This window comes from Microtus oregoni, unplaced genomic scaffold (genome assembly GCF_018167655.1).
Source record: "Microtus oregoni isolate MIOR12 unplaced genomic scaffold, Mior012 000000F_ref0000247, whole genome shotgun sequence".
NCBI lineage: Eukaryota > Metazoa > Chordata > Mammalia > Rodentia > Cricetidae > Microtus > Microtus oregoni.
In genome coordinates, this window is record NW_024543059.1 from 31,360,290 (window position 1) to 31,388,074 (window position 27,785).

The 27,785-nt window shown below is 43.9% G+C and overlaps 1 protein-coding gene across 6 annotated transcripts in view; it reads right to left on the reverse strand.

Moving 5' to 3' along the window:
- Nucleotides 1-1,154: 1,154 nt before the first annotated feature.
- Gabra5 (gamma-aminobutyric acid type A receptor subunit alpha5) overlaps nucleotides 1,155-27,785 on the reverse strand; it is an 88,390-nt gene continuing 61,759 nt past the window's right edge. For all 6 annotated transcript variants that reach the window (XM_041655550.1, XM_041655561.1, XM_041655522.1 and 3 more), the window contains 4 exons: nucleotides 22,483-22,626; nucleotides 18,881-19,033; nucleotides 13,480-13,691; nucleotides 1,155-2,381 (listed from right to left, as the gene is read on the reverse strand). In XM_041655550.1, the coding sequence (XP_041511484.1) occupies nucleotides 2,082-2,381; nucleotides 13,480-13,691; nucleotides 18,881-19,033; nucleotides 22,483-22,626 (809 nt within the window). In that variant the 3' untranslated portion in view covers nucleotides 1,155-2,081. The remainder of the gene's footprint in view (nucleotides 2,382-13,479; nucleotides 13,692-18,880; nucleotides 19,034-22,482; nucleotides 22,627-27,785) is intronic.

Genomic DNA, 27,785 nt, shown 5'->3' on the forward strand with positions numbered 1-27,785 from the left:
ATGGAGGATCAGCCTTCACGTAGAACCTTCATGTTGGTTTTCATGCTGGTGTAACGGAAACACGTCATCCTATGGATGCCATCTTCGCACGACAAGAAAACATTTCAGCTGCACATTAGAGTGACCTTTCCGTCACCGTTTTCTGAGATCCTGAGCGTCGCTGTGGGAGGAACGGTAGACGAGCTAGCTGCTGAGATGGCTGAGCCAGTAAAACGTGAAGACCTAAACGTGAACCTGAACACCAGGAGAAGCCAGATGTGATTCTGTGTGGTTGTCATAGGAGCCCTGGGAAGGTGGAGCAAGGAGCATAGCTGGGGCTTGCTGATCAGCCAGTCTAGTGGGAATGGGGACCTCCAGGCTGAGTGAGAGAACCTATCTCAAAAAAATAAGGCAAAATGTAACTAAAGAAACCATCTAGCCTGCACATGAGCACAGACAGGCACTGGCACACACAAACGTGTGCATATGTGAACACATATGTACTCATGCACGCACGTACAAAAAGACATAGAAAGAAGGGGAGTTGAGGTATTCGCTTGGCACCTACCTATTATAAAGAGGCTTCATCAACAATTTGATATTCTTGAGGGTTACCACTCCTCGCTTAGAATTCTGGAGTTTCAAATCTAAGAGTGTGTTCCCTCCAACAATAAGCTGGTGAACCCATTGCCCTGCTTGGCCAGACTATTCATGGACAGCTGAAGGCAGGTGCAGAGCTAGGATCAGCAGTCTCCGGGCCCATAAGAGAGGGTGTATGGCCAGGCCCTGGGAAGAAGGGAACGAAGCCAGAACAAACCAAAGCCATCACCTGGCCCATAAGGGAGGAGACACAGTGAAGGAGGGTGTAGAGACAGGACCAGTGGTCACCATGCCTGTAGGAAACATGCTGAAGGCAACACACAGAGATCCGGGGTAGGAAGAGAGACTGACCATACCTGTCTGTGCTCACCCTATCAAGAAGTATCCTCACGAAGCCTTCCCCTGCCTGATTAGGTTTGAAGAGTGGGGATCACCCACTAAGCTTTAATTCTTTGTTGTTTTTTTTTTCTCCAAGCAAGTTCATATTTAGAATTTTATGCCATTTTTCAGGAAGTCAGTTCATCAAACACCAAGTTTGAAATATAAATGACAGATGCCCACAAGATCAGTTCATGTTTAAATTTTTTTAATGAACATTTAAGATTCATATACAAAAGCTAACAGAGCGATAATCCAACCTGAAGTGTGTACAGGGAAATGAAACGGAAAATAACTCAAGTACGGTTTCTCAGCACTAGAGCAGCAGCAGGAGGAGCTGGCGTTCCAGAGACGACAGACACAGAGTGCTGAGGCTGAGAAGGACCGAGACCTTGTGGCTTTAAGGTTTTAAGTTTCTTTTCTTTCTTAGTCATTGTTAGGGTTGTAGAAATAAATTTAGTGTCCTCTAAAATCAAAGCTAACTTTGAATCAGTTCACTTTTTTTTCCCCTGGGGGAAATATTTGTTCTGCTAATCTAACACCCTATGTGCTTCTCATTAAATTTGTCTGCATAAATGTTTGCTTATTCTATTTCTTAATGTCACTTCATGCAGTATGTTACTAATTTCAGAACAGGAAGTATTAAAGGCAATTAGGGCTGGACTGAAATGTCCACAGTTTGCTCTTCATGGACAGTGTGCACCCCGTGATGTTTGCTCTTTGCAGCTGTCAAGTAGCCATCACTGGGGCTCCTGAAAATGGTTTGTCAGCTGGGAAAAACGGTATGAAATGGTATTCGAAGTAGAAAAACGTCATAGACTTGGAACAGTTAAAAATAGACTTATCTTGTTTGTAAACTATTGATGTTAGGGCACTGAGCATCTTAGTGTCAGTCATTGCCTCCTGTTTTTCTAGAAGGTTGTTTGCCTTATTTATTAAGGGGACATCTTTGAAACATCGGAAGTTACACGTAGAAACATCAAGGCAATATTATTTGTACATATGATTAAACATGCAAAAAACTTCCTGAAAGAGAGTGCCCAGTCAGTCTCTGTGGGCCTGGGCTCTCTGCGGTTCCATTTCTCTGGGAGTGTAGTTTCCGAGAAGTTTGGGTCTTCCCTAGCTTACTTTGGAGAAGCGGCCCCTTTTATCACGGGCTCTCTATTCAAATATGTTGCCCAGTAAACTAAGTTAAAAATGCCAAACAAGATAGGGAAGACAATCCGGGACATCTTGTCAATCTTGCTGATGCTGTTATAGGTCTTTTTGCTCTCAGCCGTCTTCTCTTCTGGTTTGACCGGGGCGGAAGATGCATTCCCGCTCCCTGCGGGCAGCTGGTCCTTTGGGATGTTTGGAGGATGATTCAACTTCCCAGTGGTAAAAGCATTTGTTGACTTATTTAGTTTGAGTTCACGTTCTTTTTTCTGTAAAACATGATAAGAAGGTAATGATATGTCACCGTCTAGCTCCTGGTAAAGGTCTCATGGTCTATCTTCAGCAGAGACAAATGAACATGAACTCATCTCTGGAGGAGGGCGGACCTCCACAGACTCGTAAGCCTAGAAGAGTCTGGGAGTCAGCAGATAGGTGTGGCTGAGCAAGAGTCCTTTGCTGGTGTCAGTGTTGGCCGTTTCTCAGGAACCTAGTGTCAAATGAATTAAGGTCTCTCTTGCACCACACAGCAACAATCATTTCTTAAAGTGTGCCTGAGGGAGTGAGTACTCTGTGTGGCTTGCTGTAAGGAACATTCTAGACTAGAATTAAAAGGAGATTAAAAAGAGATGAAAGATGGTCACCACAATAAGTAGTACTTGGTATAAGGGCTCAGAAAGGGCCCCTGAGAATCATCCATGCTGTTGCTTCCAACAGTGCTCCATCCGTTCACTGGGAAGCAGTGCTCCCGCCGTTCACTGGGAAGCAGTGCTCCCTCCTAAGAATGTGTCACTAGTTCCCTCCTGTTGATGAGCACGTGTGCTGTCTCCTGTTCTGACCATCCTGGACTCAGAAACTGTCAACACCCTTGTTCACGCTGTTCTGATTTTGTTAGTTAAATTACATGTGAAATGCTAGGGCAGGGAATAAACTTAATGTGGGAAAATCAGAACTGTAGTTACATTCAGAGAGGGGAGGACAGGAGCTGTTTTGAAAGAGATATGGTGAGCTTTCTAGAAGCTAATGTCTTGACAGGAATGTGGGGGACACAGGACTGTGTATCTGGAAGAATTCCACAAAGATAATGCTTAATGTTTGTGTACTTCAATTTGGGCATATTTTCCTTTAAGAGAATAAAAACAATGCTAAACCAGACTGAACTCAGGTTAATGGTATGGATGAGATCTATTTTGATATGTATAAAAATAAAATGGATGATGAATAAAAGCTAGATCAATGAACAGATGATAATGTACAGATGATAAATGGATGCATGGATCCATAGATGGATAGAAGATGGATGAATGGATGATAAATTTGTGAATGAGTGGAAGGATGAATAGATAGATATGCTACATGGATTTTTATAACATAAATATAGTACAAAGCTACCAGCAGGAACAGAAACATTTCAACATTGGCTATGCTTGAAAATATATATATGAAAATGCTGGTGTAAGTTTTTCATTCCCAGAATAATATCAACTCATTAAATGAAGTTTAAGTAAAACATAGCGGTATAAGTTATGTCAGCCACTGAAGATGCGCAAAGGTAGCAGTCAGAGAGCAAAGGGAGCTGGGGCGGGGGGTGCAGATGAGAAGAGAGGAAAGTCAAGCGCTCAGACAGATGCAGGGAGTCCAGGACCCTCTAGAGTCTCTAGGAAGGCAGAAGAGTTTACCTGAGATTAAAACCTTCTAACTCGGAGTTCTGTCACTAAGACACAACATGTTTACAGGGAAGGAAAACCACTAGAAGCAAACAACTCAAAACACCTCCAGGAAGTCCCTGAAGCTGATGAGATTCACAAGGCCTCCCCTCTCTAAGAATATGTAAGCTGTAAAAATTGCCAATAGTCCCTGTTCCCCAGGTCTCTTCCCTAGGCCCACAACACCCCAGCTCATTGTTGGCCCCTTTGCTGGGACTTGTTCCCAGCCCTGTTGGACTTCTGACCTGCAGGAGCCAGAACTGGTAAGTGACCAGCCTGCCAGAAGAAGTGTACCCTTCCCTGGATTCTGGCCCCTGGGACCCTTCCCAGGCCAATACCTTCCCAGCTAGTCCCTGACTCTTCTGCTGGGCCCTACTCCCAACCCCAGTGAACTTCTGCCACTTAGGCACAGGCCACACCAGCCAGAAAAAGTAGTGCCCCACCTATGGGTGAAACTGACTCCCTCCCTCAATTCACTTTCTCTGGAGCCCTTCCTAAGGCCCACTCCATCTCAATTCCACTCTAAATTCACTGTTGGTCCCTACCCCTATTCTCAAAAGACCTCCACCAATCAGGGGAAGGCTGCACCAATCAGAACTAGTAAGAGACCTGCCTGTAGGTGGATCTGCCCACTCCTTAGATTCTGTATTCCAAGATCTTCCGATAAAATAGCCTTTCCAGTTCATCTCTGGTCCCAGAGCTATACCCTGCCTCCAACTCTACTAGGCTCTCTGCCACTCAGGGACAAGACACACCCAGTAGAGTAGACTTCAGCAGCTCAGGCATAGGCCACAACAGTCAGAAAAACAGGTGCAGCCCGCACCAATCAGAAGAAGAGAGACATTCTGCTGCACCAGTGGCCAAACTAACTAGCAGAAGGCCAATTCCCGACTTGGACAGAGATTCCCAACTAGACCAGCGGTCACTCCAGCTGCCAGAAATTCAGGCCACAAAGACTAGAAAACCAAAGAGGAAACAGAAACCAAGGAATAAAATACCCATTCAACAAAGACAAAATCAGAACTCAGGGATTACAACTAATCATCCCAAATCCAGATGTGTAAATGCTAGTTTAAGAAAACAACCAATAACAATAAGTAATACAATAAGCAATATGGTACCTCAAGAGCCCAGCTATCCTACAACAGCAAGACCTAACTATTCCAAGTCAGGTTAAGTACAAGAAAAATGACCTTAAAAACAACTTTATTAAGATAATAGAGGCCCTTAAAAAGGTAATGAAAAATTCCCTTAAATAAATTGAGGAAAAGGCAACAAAATTTCGTAGGAGATCAATAACTCTCTTTAAGAATGTAAATAATACCATTAAAGAATCAAAAGATGATGCCGGGCGGTGGTGGTGCACGCCTTTAATCCCAGCACTCGGGAGGCAGAGACAGGTGGATCTCTGTGAGTTCTAGGCCAGCCTGGTCTTCAGGAGCTAGTGCCAGGACAGGCTCCAAAGCTACAGAGAAACCCTGCCTCGAAAACACAACAAGACAAAACAAAACAACAACAACAACAAAAAAAAAAAGAATCAAAAGATGTGAAGGAAACTAATCATGCCAGGAAATAGAAGCAATAAAGAAAGTACAAATAGAAAAAATTCAGGAAATGGGTGAGCAAACTGGAACTACAGACACAAGCATATTCAATGGAATACAGTAGATGGAAGAAGAATCTCAGGCATTGAAGATACACCAGAAGAAACAGATTCATTGGTTAAAAAAAAAAATGTCAAATCACAAAAATTCCTAACACAGAACATCAAGGAAATCTGGGACACTATGAAAAGATCAAACCTAGAATAGTAGGAATAGAAGAAGGAATCTCAGTTCAAAAAAGAAAATATATTTAACAAAATCATAGAAGAAAGTTTCCCTAACCTAAATAAGGACATGCCCATAAAGTTAAAAGAATTTTACAGAACACCAAGCAGATTAGATCAGAAAAGAGAGTCCCCACATGACATAATAAGGAAAACACTAAACACAGAGAACAAAGAAAGAATATTAAAAGCTGCAAGAGAAAACGCTCAAGTAATATATAAAGGCAGACCTATAAGAATAACACTGACTTCTCAATGGAGACTCTAAAAGTTAGAAGGGCCTGAACAGACGTCTTGATTCTAAGAGACCACAGATGCTAGCCCAGACTAATATACCCAGCAAAACTTACAGTCACCATAGATGGAGAAAACACAATATTTCATGACAATATCAAATTTAAACAATATATATTCACAAATATAGCCCTATATAAGATATGAGAAGGAAAACTACCATCAAAAGAAGTTAACTATACACACACAAACATAGTTAATAGATAATCACACATCAGCAAAACCCAAGGAAGGGAAATACACCACACACACACAAAACACACACACATGACAACTACCAGTAACAACAACTTAATAACAGGAACTAACAATCAGTTATTAATATCTCTCAATATTAATATATTCAATTTGCCAATAAAATGACAAAGGATAACAGAATGCATATGAAAACAGGATCCATCCTTTTGCTGCATAAAAAAAAAAACACTCCTCAACATCAAAGAATAAAGGATCGAACAAAATTTTCCAATCAAATGAACATAACTAGAAAGCTGGTATAGTTATCCTAATATCTAACAAAATGGACTTTAAACCAAAATTAATCAAAAGAGACTGTGGTGATTTGAAAAACAAAGGCCTCCAAAGGGAGTGACACTATTAGGAGGTTGAAATAGATGTAACCTTGCTGGAGGAAGTTTGTCACTGTAGTGGCAGGTTTTGAGGTCTCTTTTGCTCAAGCTTCATTGATTGTGGCATTCAGTCTACTTCCTGTTTCCTATATATCAACATGTAGCTACTTCTTCTCCAGCACCATGCTGCATGGTGCCATTTTCCCCGACATTATGATAATGTACTACACCTCTGAAACTGTAAGCTGTCCCCTCAGTTAAATGTTTTCCTTTATAAGAGTTGCTGTGGTCACAGTGTCTCTTCACAGCAATAGAAACCCTAACTAAGACATACATGCAGAATGATATTTCATACACATTAAAGGAAAAATCCACCAGGATGACATCGCAATTCTGAACCTCTATGACCCAAATACAAGGGTACTCATATTTGTAAAAATAAACATTACTAAAGATTAAATCACACATCATACAAACTCCACACTTTAATAGTGGGAGACTTCAACACTGCACTCTCACCAATGGACAGGACTTCCAGACAGAAACTAAACAGATAAATAACAGAACTAACATATATTATGATTCAACTGGACCTAACAGATTTCTATAGAATATTTCACCCAAACACAAAAGAATATGCCTTCTCAGCACCTCATCAAACCTTCTCCAAAGCTGATCATATATTTGGCTGCAAAGCAAGTCTCAAAAGGTCACCAAAAAGAAACATGTTCAACACTGATTATGTTTGAAAATATGCATAATAAAATGCTGGCTTAAGTTGTTCATTTCAATTTCATTATCAAAATAATACCATCCCATTAAACAAAGTTTAAGTAAAACATACCATTGTAAGTTATAAAGACTACGTCAGCCACTAAGGATGTGGAAAAATAACAGGTAGAGAGCAAGAGAGTGGGGGTGCAGATGAGAATAGAGGAAAATCAAGCACAAAGCCAGATGCTCAGACCACCATGGATTAAAGTCGGATTTCAGCAATAGAAACAATAGAAAGCCTACAAATTCAGGGAACTGAACAATTCTCTACTGAATTATCACTGAGTCAAGGAACAAATATGAAAGAAGCTAACGGCTTCCTAGAATTCAATGGAAATAAATGCACAAAGTGCGCCTACTTATGGACCAAACACATGGAAGTGGTGCTACGACGATGAAAGCTCTAGCACTAAGTGCCTGTGGGAAGAAAGTAGGGAATTCTCAGACAACAGACTTAATAGCACATCTGAAAGCTCTAGAGTAAAAAAAAACAGGCACATCCAAGAGAGAAAGAAAGAGCGAAACAATCAAACTCAGTGTTGAAATATATAAAGTAGAAAAAAAGAAAACAATACAAAGAATCGATGAAACAAAGAGTTGGTTCTTTGAGAAAATCAGAGAGACAGATGACCCTTAGCCAAACTAACTAAAAGGTAGAGAGAAAAATATCCAAATAAACAAAATCAGAAATGAAAAGGGGTATATAACAATAGACACTGAGGAACCCAAAGGATCATTAGGTCATAATGTCAAAAACCTTTACTCCACAACAGTGAAAAATCTAAAAGAAATGATCATTCAAAGCCTTCCCCCCCACACACACCAAAAAAAGTCCAGGGCCAGATAGTTTAAATGCAGAATTCTACCAGTTCTTTAAACAAGAGTCAATACCAATACTCAAATTATTCCACAAAGTAGAAACAGAAGGAACAGCGCCCAATTCATTTATGAGGCCATAGTCACCCTGATATCCAAACCACAAAAAGACTCAACAAAGAAAGAGAATTATAGATCAAGTACTCTCATGAACATCGATGCGAAAATAGTCAATAAAATACTTGCAGACTGTCTTAGGGTTTCTGTTTCTGTGAGAAGACACCATGACCATGGCAACTCTTATAATGATTATAATTATAATTTGGGTGGCTCACTTACAGTTTCAGAGGTTCGGTCAATTATCATCACAACAGGGAGCTTGGCTGTATGCAAGCAGTCATGGTATCAGAGTAGTGGCTAAGAGTCCTACATCTTGCAGGTAACAGGAAGTCAACTGAGCCACTCTGTGGTATCCTGAGCATAGGAAACCTCAAAACCTGCCCCCACAGTGACACACTTCCTTCAGCAAGGCCACACCTACTCCAACAAAGCCACACTTCCTGACAGTGTCACTCTCTTTGGGGGTCATTTTTTTTTCAAACTACCACACAAACCAAATCCAAGAATACATCAAAAATACCATACACCATGATAAAGTGAGTTTCATCCCAGAGATGCAGGGATAGTTCAACTTACAAAACTCTATCAATGTAGTCCACCATACAAACAAACTGAAAAGAAACCCCACATGATCATCTCACTGAAGCTGAAAAAGCCTTTGACAAAATCCAGAACCCCTTCATGACAAAGGTCTTGGAAAGATCAGGAATAAAAGGAACATACCTAAACACAATAAAGTCAATATGTATCAAGTCAATAGCCAACATCAAATTAAACTGAGAGAAACTCAAAGAAATTCCATGAATATGAGGGACAAAAAAAGCTGTTCGCTCTCTCTATACATATTCAATAAAGTACTTGAAGTTTTAGCTAGAGGTCAAGGGTATACAAATTGGAAAGGAAGAAGCCAAAGTATTGCTATTTGCATTTGATATGATACTATATATGACCCCCAGAATCCTACCAGGGAACTCCTACAGTGATAAACACCTTCAGTGAAGTGGTTTGATACAAGATGATCTAAAAAACATTCGGTATCCCTCCTTTATATAAATTATCAGGAGACTGAGAAAGAAATCAGGAAAACATCACTCTTCACAATAGCCACAAATAATATGAAATATCTTGGTATATCTCTAACAAAGCAAGTGAAAGAACTGTATGGCAAGAAGTTCAAAGTTTTTGAAGAAAGAAATTGGAGGAGATATTAAAGGGTGGAAAGATCTCCTATGCTCAGGGATCGATAGGATTAATATAGTAAAAAAAAATGGCCATCTTACAAAGAGCAATTTACAGATTCAATGCAATCCTTACTATATTTCCATCACAATACTTTCCAGACCTTCAAAGATGAATACTTAGCTTCCTATGGAAAAACAAAAACCCAAGGATAGCTAAAACAATCCCTCACGGTAAAACAACTTCTGGAGTTATCACCATGCCTGATTTCAATCTGTGCTATGGAGCAATACTAATACAAAGTGCATGGTATTGGTATAAGAACTGACAGGTTCATCAAAGGAATCAAACTGAATAACCTGTTAGTGTAAATCCACACTCCTATGGACACCCAAGTTTTCAACAAAAAAACGAAAACTACACAATGGAGAAAAGAAAACATCTTCAACAAATGATGCCAGTCTAACTGGATGTCTGTAGGTAGAACAGTGAAAACAGATTCACCCTGCACAAAATTCTATTCCTAGTGGATCAAAGACCTGAACATAATACCGGATACACTGAACCCGACAGTAGAGAAAGTAGGAACAGTCTCGAATGCATTGGCACAAGAGAAAACCTCATGAACAGAACCCAAATCATGCAGGCATTAAGATCAACAATTAATAAATGGGAACTCACGAACTAAAAAGCTTCTGTAAGGCAAAGGACACTATCAATAGGACAAAAGGGCAGCCTACAGAATGGGAAAAAAGTTTCAGCAACCCTACATCTGACAGGTCTAATATCAAAAACATATAAAGAACTGAAGAACCGAGATATCAACTAATGAAATAATTCAATTAACAAATGGGTTATGGAACTAATCAGAAAATTCTCAACAGAAGAATCTCAAATGGCCAAGAAACACTTAAAGAAATATTCAACATTCTTAGCCATCAGGGAAATGCAAATCAAAACAACTCTGAGATTCCATCTTATACCAGTCAGTATGGGTAAGATCAATACCCAAGTGATAAGTTTATGTTGGAGAGGATATGGACCACTGCCACACTCCTCCTTTGATAGTGGGAATGCAAACTTTCCCAGTCACTTTGGAAATTAATATGGTGGTTTCTCAGAAAATTAAGAATTGGTCTACCTCAAGTACCAGCTATGCTAATCCTAGGCATATACCCAAAGAATTCTCCACCACTAAACTATGTTCATAGCAGCCTTATTCATAATAGCCAGAAACTGAAAACAGAGACTGAACTGACAACCAGGGAGCCTGCATGGAATTAGCCTAGGCCCTCTGCATACACATTAGAGTTGTGCAACTTGGTCTTCTTGTGAGGCTCCTAACAATGAGAGCGGGGGATGTCTCTGACTCTGTGGCCTGCTTTGGGGACCCTTTCCTTTCACCATACTGCCTCCTTCAGCATAGTCTCACTGCAACTTGATATACCATGGCTGGTTGATATCCATAGGATACCAGTTGTCTCTGAAGAGAAACAGTGGAGGAGGAGTGGTTGGTTGGTGTCAGGGGAGGCTGGGAAGAGGGAAGGGAAGGGAAACTTCGGTTGGGATGTAAAAACAAAATTTTAAAAAAAAGTTTGCTAAGAGTCACTATCAGTCAAGACAAGCTGCCTCGTAAACTCAAACCATATGGACAACCTACAAGCAGCAGACACCAGCCAGGCTGCTTGGAAGACTCCAGCCACCTAAACCAACTGGAGACAATTCCTGAGCTGTTGGGCTATCTGCAGGCTGTGCAGTGTGCTCTAACTTTCCAGTTTTCGTAAGCTGTCTCCCATGGACTTTGACAGTTCAGCTGCCTCTGAGCCAGCTGTGTTCCTGAAAGTCACTCCCCACCCATGTTCTTTTACCCCAGGAAATCCCCTTCGCTCACTGTGTTGGATTCAGAGCTATGTGCACTTTGTTCTGTGATTGTTTCCCTATCTGGAGTTAGTGATGCTTTTTCAGGTCTCCCCAGGAAAAATGTCACTTAATGCCCATACGTCAACTAATGAGGCAGGAGCATCAGTTCCCTGCCATTGCTTGCTTCAGGGCTTAACTATGGGCCATTTGAGGCTCTGCTGAAGCCTGTACACAGACTATCATCACACTGTGCAAGCATCATCATCTTCTGCCTCATCCCACTCCTTCCTCCTTTCTTGGGGGATAGGAAGCAGTGGAGAACAGAGCCCTTTTTCTGACAGTGTTATCTACTTCTTGTGATAACCACCTCATGGGAACACCACTAGGGTGTGCTCATTCTTACTCGGTCCCTGGGTCACAGAGTGTGCTGACCTGCCCGATGGCACAATACCTCAACACAAAGAGCCTTCCCAGCACCGGGGTAGGGCTCATCACTGGCGAAAAACTCATCAACTTGAAGTTCCATAGGGCTGACCAATGCGTGTGTGTCGGATTAGCCAACCCATGTTGCCTTCGCTTACCCCATCCAGGCCCTCACAAAGACCAACAGACAAGTCACACGGAACCTGGATTGGTCGTATCAGAGCTGGACCTAACAGCATACTAGGTCTTGCTATCAGCCCAAGACCTCACAGGCCACCTAGACTCAGGGGGGTCTTAATCTTGTGCAATGGCATCTCAAGAGTGTTTCCACTCAGATTTGACCAACTCCACTTCATCACCATGTGGCCCTTAAAAGTTAAGGAAGCCGGCAAGCCTTTACTTTAGTAACACGAGGTAGCTTGGTTAGACCTAGCTTTCCACATTATTCATGTTTCTTCCCAACAAAGAGCCTTCTTGATACCTTGGCTACTCTTGATAAGTCTCAAAGTCTGAGGATGCCCTGTCTCTACAAATGGTTCCCAGCTCCCCACAATCAGCCACAACAGCTAAGCCATTTGTGTCTTCCCAGACCCTGAAAACAAACCCAAAGAGGCCCCGTGAAGAAGAGTAGGCATGGCGGCAAGTGAGACATCAAGCGTGACATTCAGACATAAAGGGAGCTTGGATGAAAAAGTTCGGTGTTGGTTAGCATATTTTCATGAACTTCCACTTAGGAACGGTGGTACACCTCCAAGCAAGGCTTCTGTTGTCAGCATCTCCCTCCTGTCTCCCAGTTCCTGCATCCCTGTCCTCTTACACAGCCACAGCCAGTGGAATTTGAGGTATGGCTTTTAATAGCACAGGGCATGGGGAGTGGAATATTGTACTCAGAAAAGACAAGAGTTCATGGTAAAGTCAGAACTTACGGACTTTTTTTCTTTCAGGAAAAAAATATAATATCCAATCCTAGACAACAATCCCAGACAAGCAAGAACTGAAGATGGGGTAGAACCAGATTCCTGTGGGATGGAAGTGCCCAGGTCTACCAGCCGGTGCGGTTCAGGACTTCTAATTCTATCCATGCATAATCCTGTCTGAATTCCTTTCAGGATCATTTCCCAGAAGAAAGGATAAGATTTCCTTTCGAAATTCCCATGAAGATACTGCCCTCCCTCTTCTCTCAGTACAAAGAACTTGCTTTAATATCAGATATGTGCATGGTCTGATTAGCAGGTTATCATTGGTGGTTTCCTTATGCTGCTCTTTCTTCTCAACTGTTCTTTAGATTTGGGCAAAGTCATGTGTGATGACCATTTGACTGTGGGACGCTTCACACCACTGCCTGCCTGAGTGGGCCAGATCATTTCCTTGGAGCGCTGGGTCTTTCGGCTGATGGACAACTTTCATTAAGCTCTCCATCCTTTCCGAGACGGGATGGCTGCCTCACAGAGGATGTAGTGCAAGGCCCAGTGACTAAAGACCACGTGGCCTGAGGCTCACACCCTGACACGTCATCCCTAGGGAGACAGGACTGTTTGTACAAAAATAAGCAGTTTGAATATAAGAAGTAAGTTGGAATCATTCACTGAACACCAGACATTTGGCTTGGATGAAATTGATTGCAAATAAATTAGACCATCTGTAAGAACCTGTAAAAGCTTTGCAGCCGAGTGGAAAGATCATTCTGCGGGGAGAGCTGGGAAAGGAAACCCCTTGTTGGTCATTTGGACCTCAAATTAGGCCCACTTCCTTTGTCAATGGAACCCGAAAAAAAAGGGGAGGGTAATAAGCCGTCTGTTACCTTGATTTTGGCGGCTTCCAGGGCCTTCTTGCCATCCCAGGCCCATCCTCTCTTGGTAAAGTAGTTGACTGTGGCAAATTCAATCAGAGCAGAGAAGACAAATGCATAGCAGACAGCGATGAACCAGTCCATGGCCGTGGCATAGGCCACCTTGGGCAGCGAGTTCCGGGCACTGATGCTGAGTGTCGTCATGGTCAGCACTGTGGTCACTCCTGCTCAGAGCGGGACGCGGGGGAGAGGGCAGAAGACAACGTGGGAACAGAGACCAGTGGTCTTTCCCGGAACTCCCTCCCTGAACACAACAGAACACAAGGCCTCTTTCCTTAGCCTCAGCTGACTCCTTTTCCCCTGAATGCACCCGCGAGAATCGCCTTTTCTGCAGTGAGAACGTTACTTTACTAATTGCTCCTGCTGTCCCCTTCCTCTATGATACAAATTGAGGAGGGCATGGGTTTTGGTCTGAGTTCTTTATAACTATGTTCTTTTATATGAATAGGTGTGGGAAATCATTGATACTGGCAAAGACGTTTTAGATGAGTGTTCTGTCTCTGTGGGACTCACGCAAGAATACTGGAAAAGTGAGCTCGCCTTTCACCCAGGACTCCGTGTGCTTCTTAGAGATTTCCTGTATACCCTGAAAGCAGGGGCCTGCGACGGGATGATGCATTGTGTTTCTTTCTTATACAATGACTGCCCAGAGATGTCGGTGATACCTGAGTATCACTGCCTTGGGATGGGAGCTTCACTCCTTCAAAGCAGTGACCGTATCTGCTTGAGCCTGCTGTGGTTCTAGAGAGACACTGTGGTGGCTTCATTGAAAATCCAGGTTGCTTGACTTTTTAATGGGGGAGATCAGTGTGACCAGCCAAGTGCCAGTCTCTTACCTAAGCTTCTAAGGGTACTCTACCCACCATGCAGGAACAGTTGAAATTTTACAGGCACTTTGTGTACCTTCATTCCCACCTTGCGAAGAAACAGCCGATAGCTAGAGTCAGGACTGGGGACTCTTACAATCTAGACAGTCTCTCTTCTTCCACACTTCTGTGATATGGACCCATGCATGGGATGTGGCTGGAACGGACCTGTATGAGCCAAACTGCGTTGCCCTTCAAATTGGCACACTGAAGTCCAAATCTCAACTACCTAGGACTGTGAGCTTGTAAGAAAACTAGACTCTGAAGGAGCAATGACTTCAGCAGAGAGCCGATGTCATTTTCCTTTAAATGAGGAAATTCTGGCCAAGCATGCACCCAGCGCAAACACTGGCAGTGCTCCAGCACAAACCCTAGGCCTGTCAAAAGCCAGAGCAGACTCCTGGATCACAGACTGTTGCTGAATATTAAGTAAAGATGCGCTATATTCTTTTATGCCGGGGAACATTTGTTTAGTGATGCAAAGATGTGTTGCATTCTTTTATGCTACATTTGTTTAGCTCTGTGAAGCTGTGTTACTTTGCCTGCCTAAAACACCTGATTGAGCTACTGAAGAGCTGAATGGCCACTAGCGAGGCTGGAGAAGGATAGGTGGGGCTGGCAGGCCAAGAGAAGAAATAGAAGGAGAAGAAGAGGGAGAGAAAGAAAAAGGAGAGGACTTCAGGGGTCAGCCACCCAGCCGGCATTGGAGTAAGACATAAAAAAAGACATATAGAATAGAGAAAAGTAAAGGCCCTGAGGCAAAAGGTAGATGGGATACTTTAAGTTAAGCAAAGCTGGCTAGAAACAAGTCAAGCTAAGGCCAGGCATTCATAACTAAGAATAAGTCTCCATGTATTTATTTGAGAGCTGGGTGGTAGGCCCGCAAAGAGAGAAAAAAAAAAAAGAACAACTAAAAGAGACTCCTTCAAGTCTCAGTATGAACCAACCCTGCCAGCATCTTGACCTTGGGTTCCTAACATCCAGGACCCAGAGACAACAGAGCTATGTTTCTAAGCCAGCCAGTGCTAGAACTTTCTACAGATGTCCCGTGGAACTATTACTACAAAGCAACCGAGCCGATGGTGGGCCAGCAGGTAGGAGACCTACAATGCACAGGACATGGAAGCTATATGGAATTAATGCCTGGGGAGGCATCCTGATTTGACATCTTAATTTTTCTTAGCAACTCAGCTAATGGCTTATGCTGAGGAAACAGTTCTCTGTAGAGGCTCAAACAGACCTCTTCTTGGGCCGCTTAATGTTTGAACATGTGCTGGGAATCTCTAAGAGGACGTAAACAGACTATTACAGGCAGGTTTGTTCACACTTTCCCCAGTCTCAGTAAGACATGTCCACTAAAGAGTTTATTAAGCCCATCACCTTAGTGAGTGACTGCCTCCTGGACATGAGCCAATCTCTACATGTTGATTGCATTTTCTAAGTTAAGCTGTGGTAAGGCAGGTGACAGCCAGGAGTGGAGTGATGAGCAGGGGGTTCCCAGGGCCCTTGGTCTTCTCATGTACCATCAGGATAAGGTGCATGCAAACACCTTTCTACTGTGGAAGGAAAAGTCTAGATGTAGGAGCTAGTGTGTGAACTGTACTTCACTGCACACAAAGGTAGGAGACTCTGTTGTCACAGCTAACCTGCAAAATTGCCTGTCCTATGCCTTCTTAAATGGGAGGCTTAGACAAGTCTCAGTCCAAAGACCCCCTAGTGTTAAAGGTTAGGTCCCCAACCCCAGGTGGTAGAGAGTAGCAGATAGTCTTCCAGTCATGGGGTGGGTCATGATCTAAAAAGGGACAGTGGGGTCCAGCTTCTGTTTTTCTCTGTCTCTTTGTCTTCCAGCTTCGCTATGTCTGTTGTAGTTTGAATGCAACTGGCCTCCTGAGCTTGTAGGGAGTGGCACTATTAGGAGGTGTAAGTGTGCCATTGTTGGGGAAGGTATGTCCCTGTAGGGGTGGGTTTTGAGGGCTCATATATACAAGCCATGCCCAGTGCCTGCAAGATGTTGGACTCTCAGCTCCCTCTCCAGCCTGCATGCTGCCATGTCTCATCCCACCATGATGATAATGGACTGAACCTGTGAACTGTCAGCAAGCCATCCAATGAAATGTTTCCTCTAGAAGAATTGCTGTGGTCATGGTGTCTCTACACAGCAGTACAAAACCTAAGACAATGTCTGTGCCTTTGACTCTGGTTCTGACTCTCATTGTCTCTGTTTCCATCACACCACACACACACACACACACACACACACACACACACACACACACACTAGCCATGAGGTAAAGATGTTTCCTTGCCACAGGACCAGAATCAACAGAGACAATGACCATGGACTAAAATCGGCTAAAACTGACCTCAAACAACTCTTTCTTCTTTTAAGGTTAGTAGAGTTACTTTAGTGATCAGTAATTTTTTAAGATTAGCAACTATGCTACAATAACAAAGAGATGACCAGTGCAGTGAGCTTCAAGGTGAGAGAGTCAAACCACCACTATGGCAAAGAATCTCCTAAGAGATCCTGCTGCATCTAATATCTGAGGGACACAGAATGACAGTTTTCTAGATTGTTCTTCGGTAGTATCATTTTTCCATAGCTATTTCCTCTGAATCGAAACATTTATATCCGGGAGGCCCATAAGTCTCAGGGATTTGCCTCAGATTACAAGTCTCGGGAAGCTTAGAGGTTATAAGGCCCTTACTCCAGGTTATATAAGCAGAGGACAATTGCCAGGGAAGAGTGGGCTCATGACGGACCTGGCTGCCTGCTGACAGGGGATCAGCTCTCATGTGTCATCAGCTCGCTTCTGCACGGAAACTCGCACCTGTGAACCTATAAGTTACCCTGATGAGAGAAACTCACTGGCTCACCAAGAAAGCTTTGGGTGGAATCATTTCTTGAGTCTGTCACTGGTGTATCGCCTGGGATAGACAGACGTTTCTCATGCCTCCCAGGAAAAGTCATTCACTAGTTACCATTGGTATCTGTTGAGGACAGGTTCGGGGACCACCACGTCAGGTTCCCAAGCCCATACACACGTGAGCCTCATAGAGAATGGCTCAGTGTCTGCCATGGTTCAGGCAGTCTCTGACGTAGAGTGAGCCATATCTCGAGGCCTCACAATAACTTATTTAATGTTATCATCAGGTAAAGACTCGCTGCACTCTATTTTTGAGAAACAATAGTGAGACAGTTTGTACACGTTTAGTACAGCTGTGGTGGCATTTTGAATGTTTTCCACCTGTGGTTGGCTGAGACTGAGAATGTGGTGCCTGCAGACACTGATGGCTGGAAGTGGGTTTCCATCTACCCTCTGGGGGACGTCCTAGTGTTCTTACAATGGAATGACTGGTGCACGTTTCAAAGGGAACCGCGTGAAAAATTCATATACAAATCATCTGCTTGGGAAAATACCACTGTGCCCAGCCTAGGAGTGTAGTTGAGGTGTAAACCTACTTCCCTACTGTTCGTGAGGATCTGGATTTGATCTCCAGTGGAAGGGAGGTAGGAACAAGAAAGGGGACGGGGCATGCTTATAATTTCACATCTTCAAAGCATCTTCTAAAATGGAAATAATTATCAAGCAGAACAAGTATCATTCCCTAAACTCTCATTCAAAGAGAAATCTCATTTCTTAATCTTAAAATTTAAACTAATTGCTCAGTTTGCTTCCCAGGTCACAGTGGACAGGCATGATATTAATGTGGTCACGATAATAGTTAGCTTCCCATCACTCTTACAAAATACCTGAGATAATTAACTTAAAAAGAAGAAACGTTTGCTTTGGTTTGCATTTTGGGGGTTTTAGGTCATGATCAGTCAGTTGGTTCTGCTGATTTGGAGGCTGAGGGAGAACAGGAGTCATGGCAGGAACATGGACTGGTCCAGTGTCTCACTTCGTGGTGGCCAAGAAGCAAAGAGACTAGAGTCCCACAGTCCTCTTCAGGGCCATAGCTCTAATGATCTGACTTACACTAGCTCCATCATCTAAAAGCCCCAGCTCCCCTGCACAGTGCCAAGATGGGAAATGGTACAATAATCGCACCAGCATTTTAAACCTGAACACCTGGCTTGCAGAACAAGCACACAGTGCCCTGACAAACAGATGTTGTGAAGAGCTGAGAACCGCAGCGTGCTGTGCAGAACACCCTAAGCTCTTGAGACACAACCTAACTAACATAAAACTATGTTGCAGAAGAAGAGCTTAGCCAGCTGCCATCCCACATAGCCCTTGCTTCCTCTTCCTCCTCCTAACCCAATAAAAGACCCCCCAGGCGCTCTCACTATGTGCATGGGGTGAGCCTTTCTCAGGTTTTCCTGAGTAAACCCGTCTGCCCTGATGAGCCCATTATCATGTCCTGATTCCTTTCCTACGATGCTACCTAGTAAGGACCATCGCTTTAACACACACAGTTCAAATGCAGCTGCAGCGTTAGTTTCTGTTCAGACCAACATCAAGGCCTGATTTGTGGGTACTCACCAAAAACCGTCCTAGCTGGGACAGACTCTCGATTTAGCCAAAAGGACACCTGGGATAAGATGACCGTCATGATGCAGGGAAGGTAGGTCTGGATGACAAAGTACCCGATCTTCCTCTTCAAGTGGAAATGGGCAGTCATGATTGTGTATTCGCCTGCAGACATACATGGAGATCATGCAGATCAGTTCTCCCCCTGGGCCAGGGTTACTGTCCTCCCCAGAGGCGTCCACAATGCTTCCTTCATCTGCCTTCAATCAAGCCAGTGCTTAATTGGGTTATTTGTCTAGGTAGCTGGTAGCAGGGGGTGTCAGGGGTTTTGTAGATTCCACTTTTGTTGTGTGTGTAATAATGTCTTTGAGGACTTCATTCAAGAGCACTGTCTCATTTTTAGCCCCCTCCTCCCACGTCCTCATCCTAAATTCAGGATATCATATTTAATTACTTTTGTTACAGTATGAACATAAATGTATATGCAAATGCATATGTACAATTTATTGTGCCTGTTTAGCATTGTCATAGACAGATAGATGATAGATGATAGATAGATAGATGATAGATAGGTGTGTGTGTGTGTGTGTGTGTGTGTGTGTGTGTGTGTGTGTTGAGGACTGATCAATGGGATTGGACAACCCATCTAGGACCTCCCCTCTGGAGGAACTGACCCTCCCTCTCTCAACACCCTTTGACCACCTGGAGCTCTTCATCTCGGGATGGAAGTTTCCCTGCCCCCGTTGTTATGCCAATTGGTGTTATCATCATATGCTGATCTTATTCAGGCAATCAATAGTGTGGAGAGTTGGTCAGTGCAACTTCCCCATCATCTATAGAACACACTTGCACATCAGAGCAAGTGTCCTGGACTTGCGGGTCTTGCAATCTTTCTGCTTCCTCTTCCATGATTTCCCCTGAGGGAGGGGGTTGCTTTGGAGATGTATCATTTGGGATTGGGCACCATGCAATCTGCCTGACTTTGATTTGTTCTATCTATCTATCTATCTATCTATCTATCTATCTATCTATCATCTATCCATCCATTGTCTCATACAATACATCCCAACCACCACCTCCCCTCCTTCCATCCCTCCCACTCTTCCTACACACACACACCTCCCATCTCTCCCCAGATCCACTGCTTCTCCATTTTCCTTCAGAAAAGACCAGGCCACCCAGGGATATCAGTGGAACGTGGCATAGCAAGATGCAATATGACTAGGCACAAACCTTCATATCAAGGCTGGCTGAATCAACTAAGTGGGGCTCATAGGGGCTCACAGAGACTAAAGCAGCAACCATGGAGCCAGCAAGGGTCTGTGCTAGGTCTTCTGCATATATGCTGTGATTGTTTAGCTTTGGGTTTTTGTGGGACTGGCTGCCTGGCTTTCTTAAAGGTCATTTCATAAGCAAATCTTGTGAACCCTAAAGGGACCTTGCTGGTGCCTGCTTTTTCAGAGAAAATCAGATTTGTGTGTTTCACTAATCCCCCATCAATCTGTGTCATGTTCCCTGCCCCCCTCACCGCTTCATAGCAATCAGGACCTGAGGATTTAGCCTTGCAGATAGAATCCAGGCATCCAGAGCCCTGCTGGAGAGTTCCAATGGAGGCAGGACAGCTACTCTCTGCCAAGGCCTAATGCTTTCTCGGCCCAGGTAGAGACGGAGGAACAACCACACAAGGTCACAGAAGAAGTACATTCTTTCTGCCACACAGCAGAGAGACCAGCGTCCTCTGTTTTTCTAAACCAGACTTCCTGGGCAATGTCCCATTGCCTGCTGTGGATTTGCCTGGCTGTGTGGGAAGCAAGTGGGGATCTTCCATTTTTTGCCGAGAACGATGCCGTCCTGATGGTTAACTGGTAAGGAGCAGAGGTGGGCGTGCCATGGGTCTATGGGAAGAGAGGCTGTCTGGACAAGGGTATGTCTCCCTAGCAATGGGAAGGATGCTGTGTGTCTCCTTAAAGATGGGAAGGATGCTGTGTGCCAAGTGTAGGTTATTAGACCATCTGGATTGTTCATCAGTGGGTAATACAAAGCAGGCGTTGGGGCTTGGGTACCAGACTGCCGGATTCCTATGATCATGGAAGCATTGTCCTGGAGAGGTTCCTGGTGCACACTCCAGCTGGGAGCTTGCCTACGAGGGGGTAGCGGTGTTCTGACTGCGTAGACAGAGCATTGGCATGTTGGAGACTTCTGAAACCCAAACCCATAGCTTAACAAGGGTGCTACAGATGCCCCAACACATGTGCTTATGATGTCATAGATCAGAGAGAGGGGGAAAATGCCTTCTTACAGAAAAGAAGCCAATGTTCTTAGCAATGCTTACACATGCTGGGATGGGTGCTTTTCCAAAAACCTCACGCAGCTGAGAGCGGCTGAGAGGTCAAGCAGGCTTCTAAATGGAAGCGAGAAACAGGGATAACGATAAAGATAGATAAATGTCTAATTACAAGGTCTAGTGCCTTTGAAACGGTCAATTTTGTTTCTCTATAGCACTGGAAGACAAGAAATGCCATTCAAAATACAGTAGGATGCGAAACTACTATCCTCTCGATTCTTCTTGCTTGTTTACTTTAGACGAGTAACAAAACTGGGCAATGTTTTTAAATTGATGTCAGAATGCAGGCTGAAACACAGCCTCTCTTATGAAATGCTGAGGAACTGTATGAAGCTATTCCCAAAGGCAGCGCCCTGTGTCTGCACCCCACATTCTGCCATATACCTTTCCTTTCCATAAAACCAGATGTGAAATTCTGCTTTCTTTACCCGTGGCATGGTACACTCCACTCAGGCTCTCTTTATCACTCGGGGATGCCCAGTGCACTGGAATTGGACTGCTGATCGCTAGGACAGTGCCCTGGCAGGTGCATGCAATATTAAAAAGAGCTTGCCCTTGGTGTCTTGTGTGTATCCTGCCAGTTTCTTGACAAAGGCTTCTCTGAAGCTCAGCCACGTTTCACAGGCATGGCTCGGCTCATCCCTTAAGACTTTCCTCTTCTGTTACACGAGGAAACAGGCTGCACCCCCTGTTTGCCAATACCATCACTGGTGATAGTTTAAGCCATGCCTGCCCTCAGCCAGGAAAGGTGTGGCCATAGAACTTCAAGGTCATGCAGGCTATGTGCATGGTATTCCTCTGTCCAAGCTGGACTGCCCTACAAAGACAGTTGCTTTGTGTACGATTGACGGCACCTGCTGCCTTGTTGGTACCACCTTAGCCGCTTGTCTTTTGCTAGTTTGGTTTCCCAGATTCAACCACAGGGAAACCTCTGAGATGTTCAGAGAAGGAATCAGGGGAACAGGCAGCAGGAGGCATCCCCCTCTTGTCAGAGACCGCCTTGTTTCTCAGGAGTGGTGAGGGACATTATACATTCAGATCACTGGGCCTCCAGACGGGACCCACATGTCCAGGGCAGATGCCACACGCAGCACAGATCAGTGGCCTCTCCGTTCCCAGGTCACTGCAGCTGGTGCCGCTTCGCCAAGCACAAGAGGTCCTCCAGGAGCCAGAGTGCTTTTATGGGGTCTGTACTCCTTCTGAGTAGCACACGGAGCCATGGAAGGTTGGATACCCTTTATCCCTAGACAATAAATTACGCATCTCTTACCTGTGCTGGTGCTGATGTTCTCAGTGCCTACTGTCTGCCCCATGAGGTGGTACTGGTTGAGTCTGGAGCCATCTTCTGCCACAACCACAGACTTAGTGGAACCATTGGTCCAAACGTAGACGACTTCAGAATTAGGGTAAGCATCTGTAGGGAAAAGGAAGGATAGTGGGTAAGCGCAGAGTGGTTTCCACTGGGGAAAACATGAAGATGCTGATGACTGGGGGAAGATGTTGGAAATCAACCTCCAGGGCCATGTGGGTCAGACCCTTGCTGTCACAAAAAGACCGGATGCTCCACTTTTGCCACCCATTAAGCCAGTTCTTACGTATTATGTATTCTCTTCCCATGGACCAAAGAATAGTCTCATCTCTGAGACAAGTGCCTGCCATCCCAGCAGATCCGTGACCTGCACAGGTCACCTATTCTGTGCTGTAGTTCCTTCATCTGTGGGATGGGCTGATGAGAGGACCCACATTGAGGTGGCTTGAGATGGCTGAGATTTAGCGAGCTGCCTGACTCACACGGTGACATTCAGCTGTAAACACAACAGTCAATTATTCCTACTCCAAATCTTCCCTGTGTACTGGCCGCACTGTCCAGGGTGACCGGCTGCTTGGGGGAGACAGCAGCTCTGCCCAAATGCCAGGCCACCAACTTGTCACTTCCACCACCAAAGCTGCTCTGCAGATAAAATGAGAGCAATGACGATCTCAGATTATCACTGTGGCCAAGCTTCGGTCCCATTAAAAACAGGACCCTGGAATAGATTTGCAAATGCAGAAAGGACTCGGCTGACTAATTGGCTCTGAAGCTGGTGGAAGTGACATCAGCACCAAGAGGGAGGGAATGAGCCTGGGGCAGTTGAAAAGGAGACAGGGACTTTTACCCACAGCCGCATGGAACTGAATGCTGCCGCGCTCAAAAACCTGAGGCCTACTCAGAATGTTCAGAGAAAAACGCAGCCCTTCCCAGCACCACGATTCAGGCCTTGTGAGACAGAGAGGACAGAAAAATCTACCAAGTCCCGTGGGCTTTTGGTTAGAGAACAGTTGGGCCGCACAGGTGTTACTTTAATCTGTGAGGTTGGTGAGAGTTTGCCATATCAGCAATGAAAGAGAATTGGGGCAGATAGGATAGAAAGCAAACCCATGTACCTCCCTCAAGAAATTCACGCTCTGAGGAAAGCAAGGGCTGTGGCCGGAAAGGCCTGCAGACACAGAAAGGGCAGGAAGTGCTGTGAAGGCAGCTGAGGAGAAGGAAGAGTACATGACAGAATGAGATTGACCCGAGGCTTTCTTTCAGGGTATCTAAGGGATGTTCAAGAGTGGTTCTGTGTCCCTTGAGATTAGGGAAGCTGCAGGCGACAGGTCCAGAAGCAGGAGCAATCCAGAGATGCCTGAAAGAAGCTAGGAATATAATGAAGAGGGCGGAGCAAGACAGTAGAGCCTTGGGAACTTTTCCACTGGTTTTAAGCAAAGATGTGACCTACTCAAATGTAGGCGATCTCAAGGTCTGTTGACCTGTGTAAGGAAGGAAACAGAAAACAGGAGGGAAAAGACAGAGAAGGACACTGAACATTAAAACCATCTTGTTCAGCAGTGGGAGGAAGATGAGAAATCAGTGTGCTGTGGGGGGAGACGTGGTTGTTTCTGCTGAGCAGGGTCCTGGGTTCTGAGGAAAGCACACCAGAGCCTCATGCTCAGGAAGAGAACGGGGAAGGGGTTTTCTTAGGGTGCTGAGAAGTCCAGAGTTCCCAGACGTGGCTATGGTGTGCCCAAGGCACAGCCTATGAGGTTACCGACTTTATTCCCTGGCATTTCAGGGTCTAGAATTTGAGAGGAGGAAGCCTACAGTATAGGTAGCCTCTCAGAGTCCACATCCCAAAGAAAACAGACTCCCTTCCCCCAGTTGCCAGCAATTCCTCGGCTAGGGACTTTGCACCTTCCCCAGCCTTGCTGGGCTTTTGGCTGGCATGGGTTTTGCTGGCAGTACTGGTCACCATGAGTTCGTGTTTGCAATGGCACATTCATGTCACAGCAGTTAACCCACCGCCGCTGATTTAACAAAGACATTTTTCCATTTTGCTTTCATGGTAAGTCATGAGGAGATATGAAGGAAATGTCTTGTTTAGGGCCAAACATGCCAGAGTCTTTTTAATCTGGCCCACTGGCCAATGTGGGTGTCTGCAGAAAGAAGATTCTCTGATGAGGAGGGGATGGTGCACTAATCTATGGGAATTAAGATTAGTACTTACAGGACAGTTAGCAGAATAACAGCACCACGTTCTCCCTGTAGGATCTATGACCTAACTGGTCATGGGTTCTTGGTCCAGTTAATAGTCCTAAGCATGAATTCTTATGGGAAAAAAACATAAATCTAATCAGAAATGCATTTGGTTGCCCTTGACTTTATTTCGCCAGGGGACATTTTCTGTCAGGTCAGTAGTTACTGTAACGTGTGGAGGTCACATCTGGTAAAGAGAGGGGAGTACTTTTCTCCAATGGGAATGCACACAGCGCTTCAGCACTGTGAACGGTAGCCAGAAGGATAACGCTCCCTAGCCTTTACCAGCTTGCTTTCCCCGTGTCCTATAACTCAGGTATGTGGTGTCTTCAGAAGTAGATCTTGCATCAAGTGTTAGTGGTTAGCCGTGAGCAAAGCTAATAGCCAGGTATATACAGGTGGTCAGTTGGCTCCCACTGGACAACAGCTCAAAGAGAGATAACCCATACCTGCCCTGGGCTATTTGTTTGATCTCCTATAGTGTCTGGGAGGCACTATCCCCATGTCATGGGGTAAATTCATTTAAATATTAAATATATGCATATATATTTATCTTAGGAAGCTTCTACCTGCCATTTCAACCTCTTTAATACTAGTTATCCCTCCCCACCCTCCAATCTCTCAGCTGACTTTAGGTCTTCTACCACCCCTAACCCTTTCTCATCCATGATTCCCCTTCATGCCTCCCACTTCCTATCCGCCATCACTTGATATGCTGGTTCCACGGGCCCTTTCTACTTTCCTGGCTTCTATTGGTACGCCAATTTAAACAAAGTCATATAACAAATGGAAACTAGGGTCTATATATGAGACAACATGTGTAGTTTGTCTTTTGGGGTCTGTATTACTTCACTACCTGGAAATTTCAGGACTGAATTTCTCCAGACAATGTTCTGTTGTGTGTATGTACCACACGTGCATGTGTGCGTGCGTGCGTGCGTGCGTGTGTGTGTGTGTGTGTGTGTGTGTGTGTGTGTGTATCTGGGTTACCTCACTCAGGATGATTTAGTCTAGCTCCATCCACTTACCTGAAAATATTGTAATTCATTTTTTCCTAAGAGCTGAATAATATTCCACTGTGTAAATGTACTACATTTTCATGACCCATGAAGCAACGAGAGAAGTCTAGGCTGTTTCCAGTTTCTATTTGAATACGGCAACAATGGAGTTGAATGAGCACAGATCTCTGGAGTAGGATGTACGGTCCTTTGGGTATATGGACAAGAGTGGTAGAGCTAATCTTGAGGTAGAGCTGTAGCCACTTCCGTGAGGAACCACTCTCGAGGTAGATCTATATCCACTTTCCTGAGGAACCTCAGCACTGGTTTGTATAAAGGCTGCACCCGTCTCCATCCCCACCAGCAATGGGCGAGTACTCTTCTTTCTTCACGTTCTCAAGAGAATGCCGTATGTTTTATTGATTTTGGCCATCCCGATAGGTAGGACATGAAATCTGACACTAGTTTTAGTTTGTATTTCCCTGATGGCTAAGGGTGTTGAACATTTCTCTAAGCGTTTTGCAGACATATCTACTTCACTGTTGGAGAACTCGCTGTTTAATGATGTATACCATTTTAAGTTGTTGCGTGTTTTCTTGATGCTTTTTTTGTGTGTGCTTTTTTCTTTCACATACTATCAGATGTGTAATTTGTAAAAAACTTTTCCAGTTCTGTAGGCTGTCACATTGTCTGAATGATGGGATCTTTTATCATACAAATTTCCAGCTCCATGGAGTTCCTTTTACTATCTGTTGGTCTTAATGTCTGTGCTATTCAGAAAATTCCTCTCCTATGTCAACGACTTCAAGCCTATTGTCCAATCTCTCTTTCATCAGATTCAGCATTTCTGGTCTTATGGTGAGGTCCATTGATCTATTTGGAGTTGAGTTTTGGGCACGGTCATAATATGGATTTATTTGTAGTCTTCTACATATAGACGTCCAGTTTGACCAGCACCATTTGCTAAACATGTCTTTTTCTCCAGCGTGTATTTCTAATTTCTTTCAAAAGTCAGGTGTCCATAGGTTTGTGAACTTACGTCTGTGTCTTCATTTGACTTCGTTGATCAGCATGTATGTTTTATGCCAGTACCATATTTTCAATACTGCAGCTCTGTAATACAACTTGAAATCTGAGATGCTGAAAATTCCAGAAATTCTTTTATTATTCCGGATTGTCTGAGGTATCATGTTAGTTGTTGGTAATAGTACTTTTTCAATTTCTATGAAGAATTGTGTTGAGATATTGATGGAGATTGCATTGAATTTATAGATTGATTTTGGAACGATGGTCCTTTGCACAATATTAATCCTATTGATCTATGACGGGGCGATTTTTTCTATCTTCTGATGTCATCTTCCGTTTCTTCCTTCTGTGTCCTGAGGGTTTTTTTTCATACGTCTTCTACTTGCTTGGTTAGAGTTATCACAAGACATTTTGTATTTTCTGATTGCTGTGAAAGGTACTGCTTCCTTTACTTCTTTCTTGGCCTGTTGATCATTTGTAGATAGAAAGGCTACTGATTTGTGTGTGTGTGTGTGTGTGTGTGTGTGTGTGTGTGTGTGTGTATCATGGTTTTGCAACCATGATACTTTTCTAAAATCTTTTGTTAGCTATAGAAGTTTCCTGTGGAGTTTTTAGGTTGTTTTATGTATAAAATCATATCATCTTAAAATAAAGATGCTTTGACTACTTTATTTCCTAGTTAAATACCCTTTATTTCCTTCAGTCTTCTTATTGCTTTATCTAAGGCTTTTTAAATACTACATTGAACAGGTATGGAAAAAGCGGACAACCTTGTCTTGTTCTTGACTTTAGTGTTAATGTTTTTTTTACTCCTTTTATTTAGGTTGATATTGGTGTGGGCTTGCTGTATATTACCTTTAATACATAGAGATATGTCCTGTGTATTCTGAGTTTCTCCAACACCTCATGAAGAGGTGTTGGATTTGGTCAAAGGCCTTTTTGATGTGGGAGTGTCATATATCAATCTGTTGATTTCATTGGTTGAGCAATAAAGAA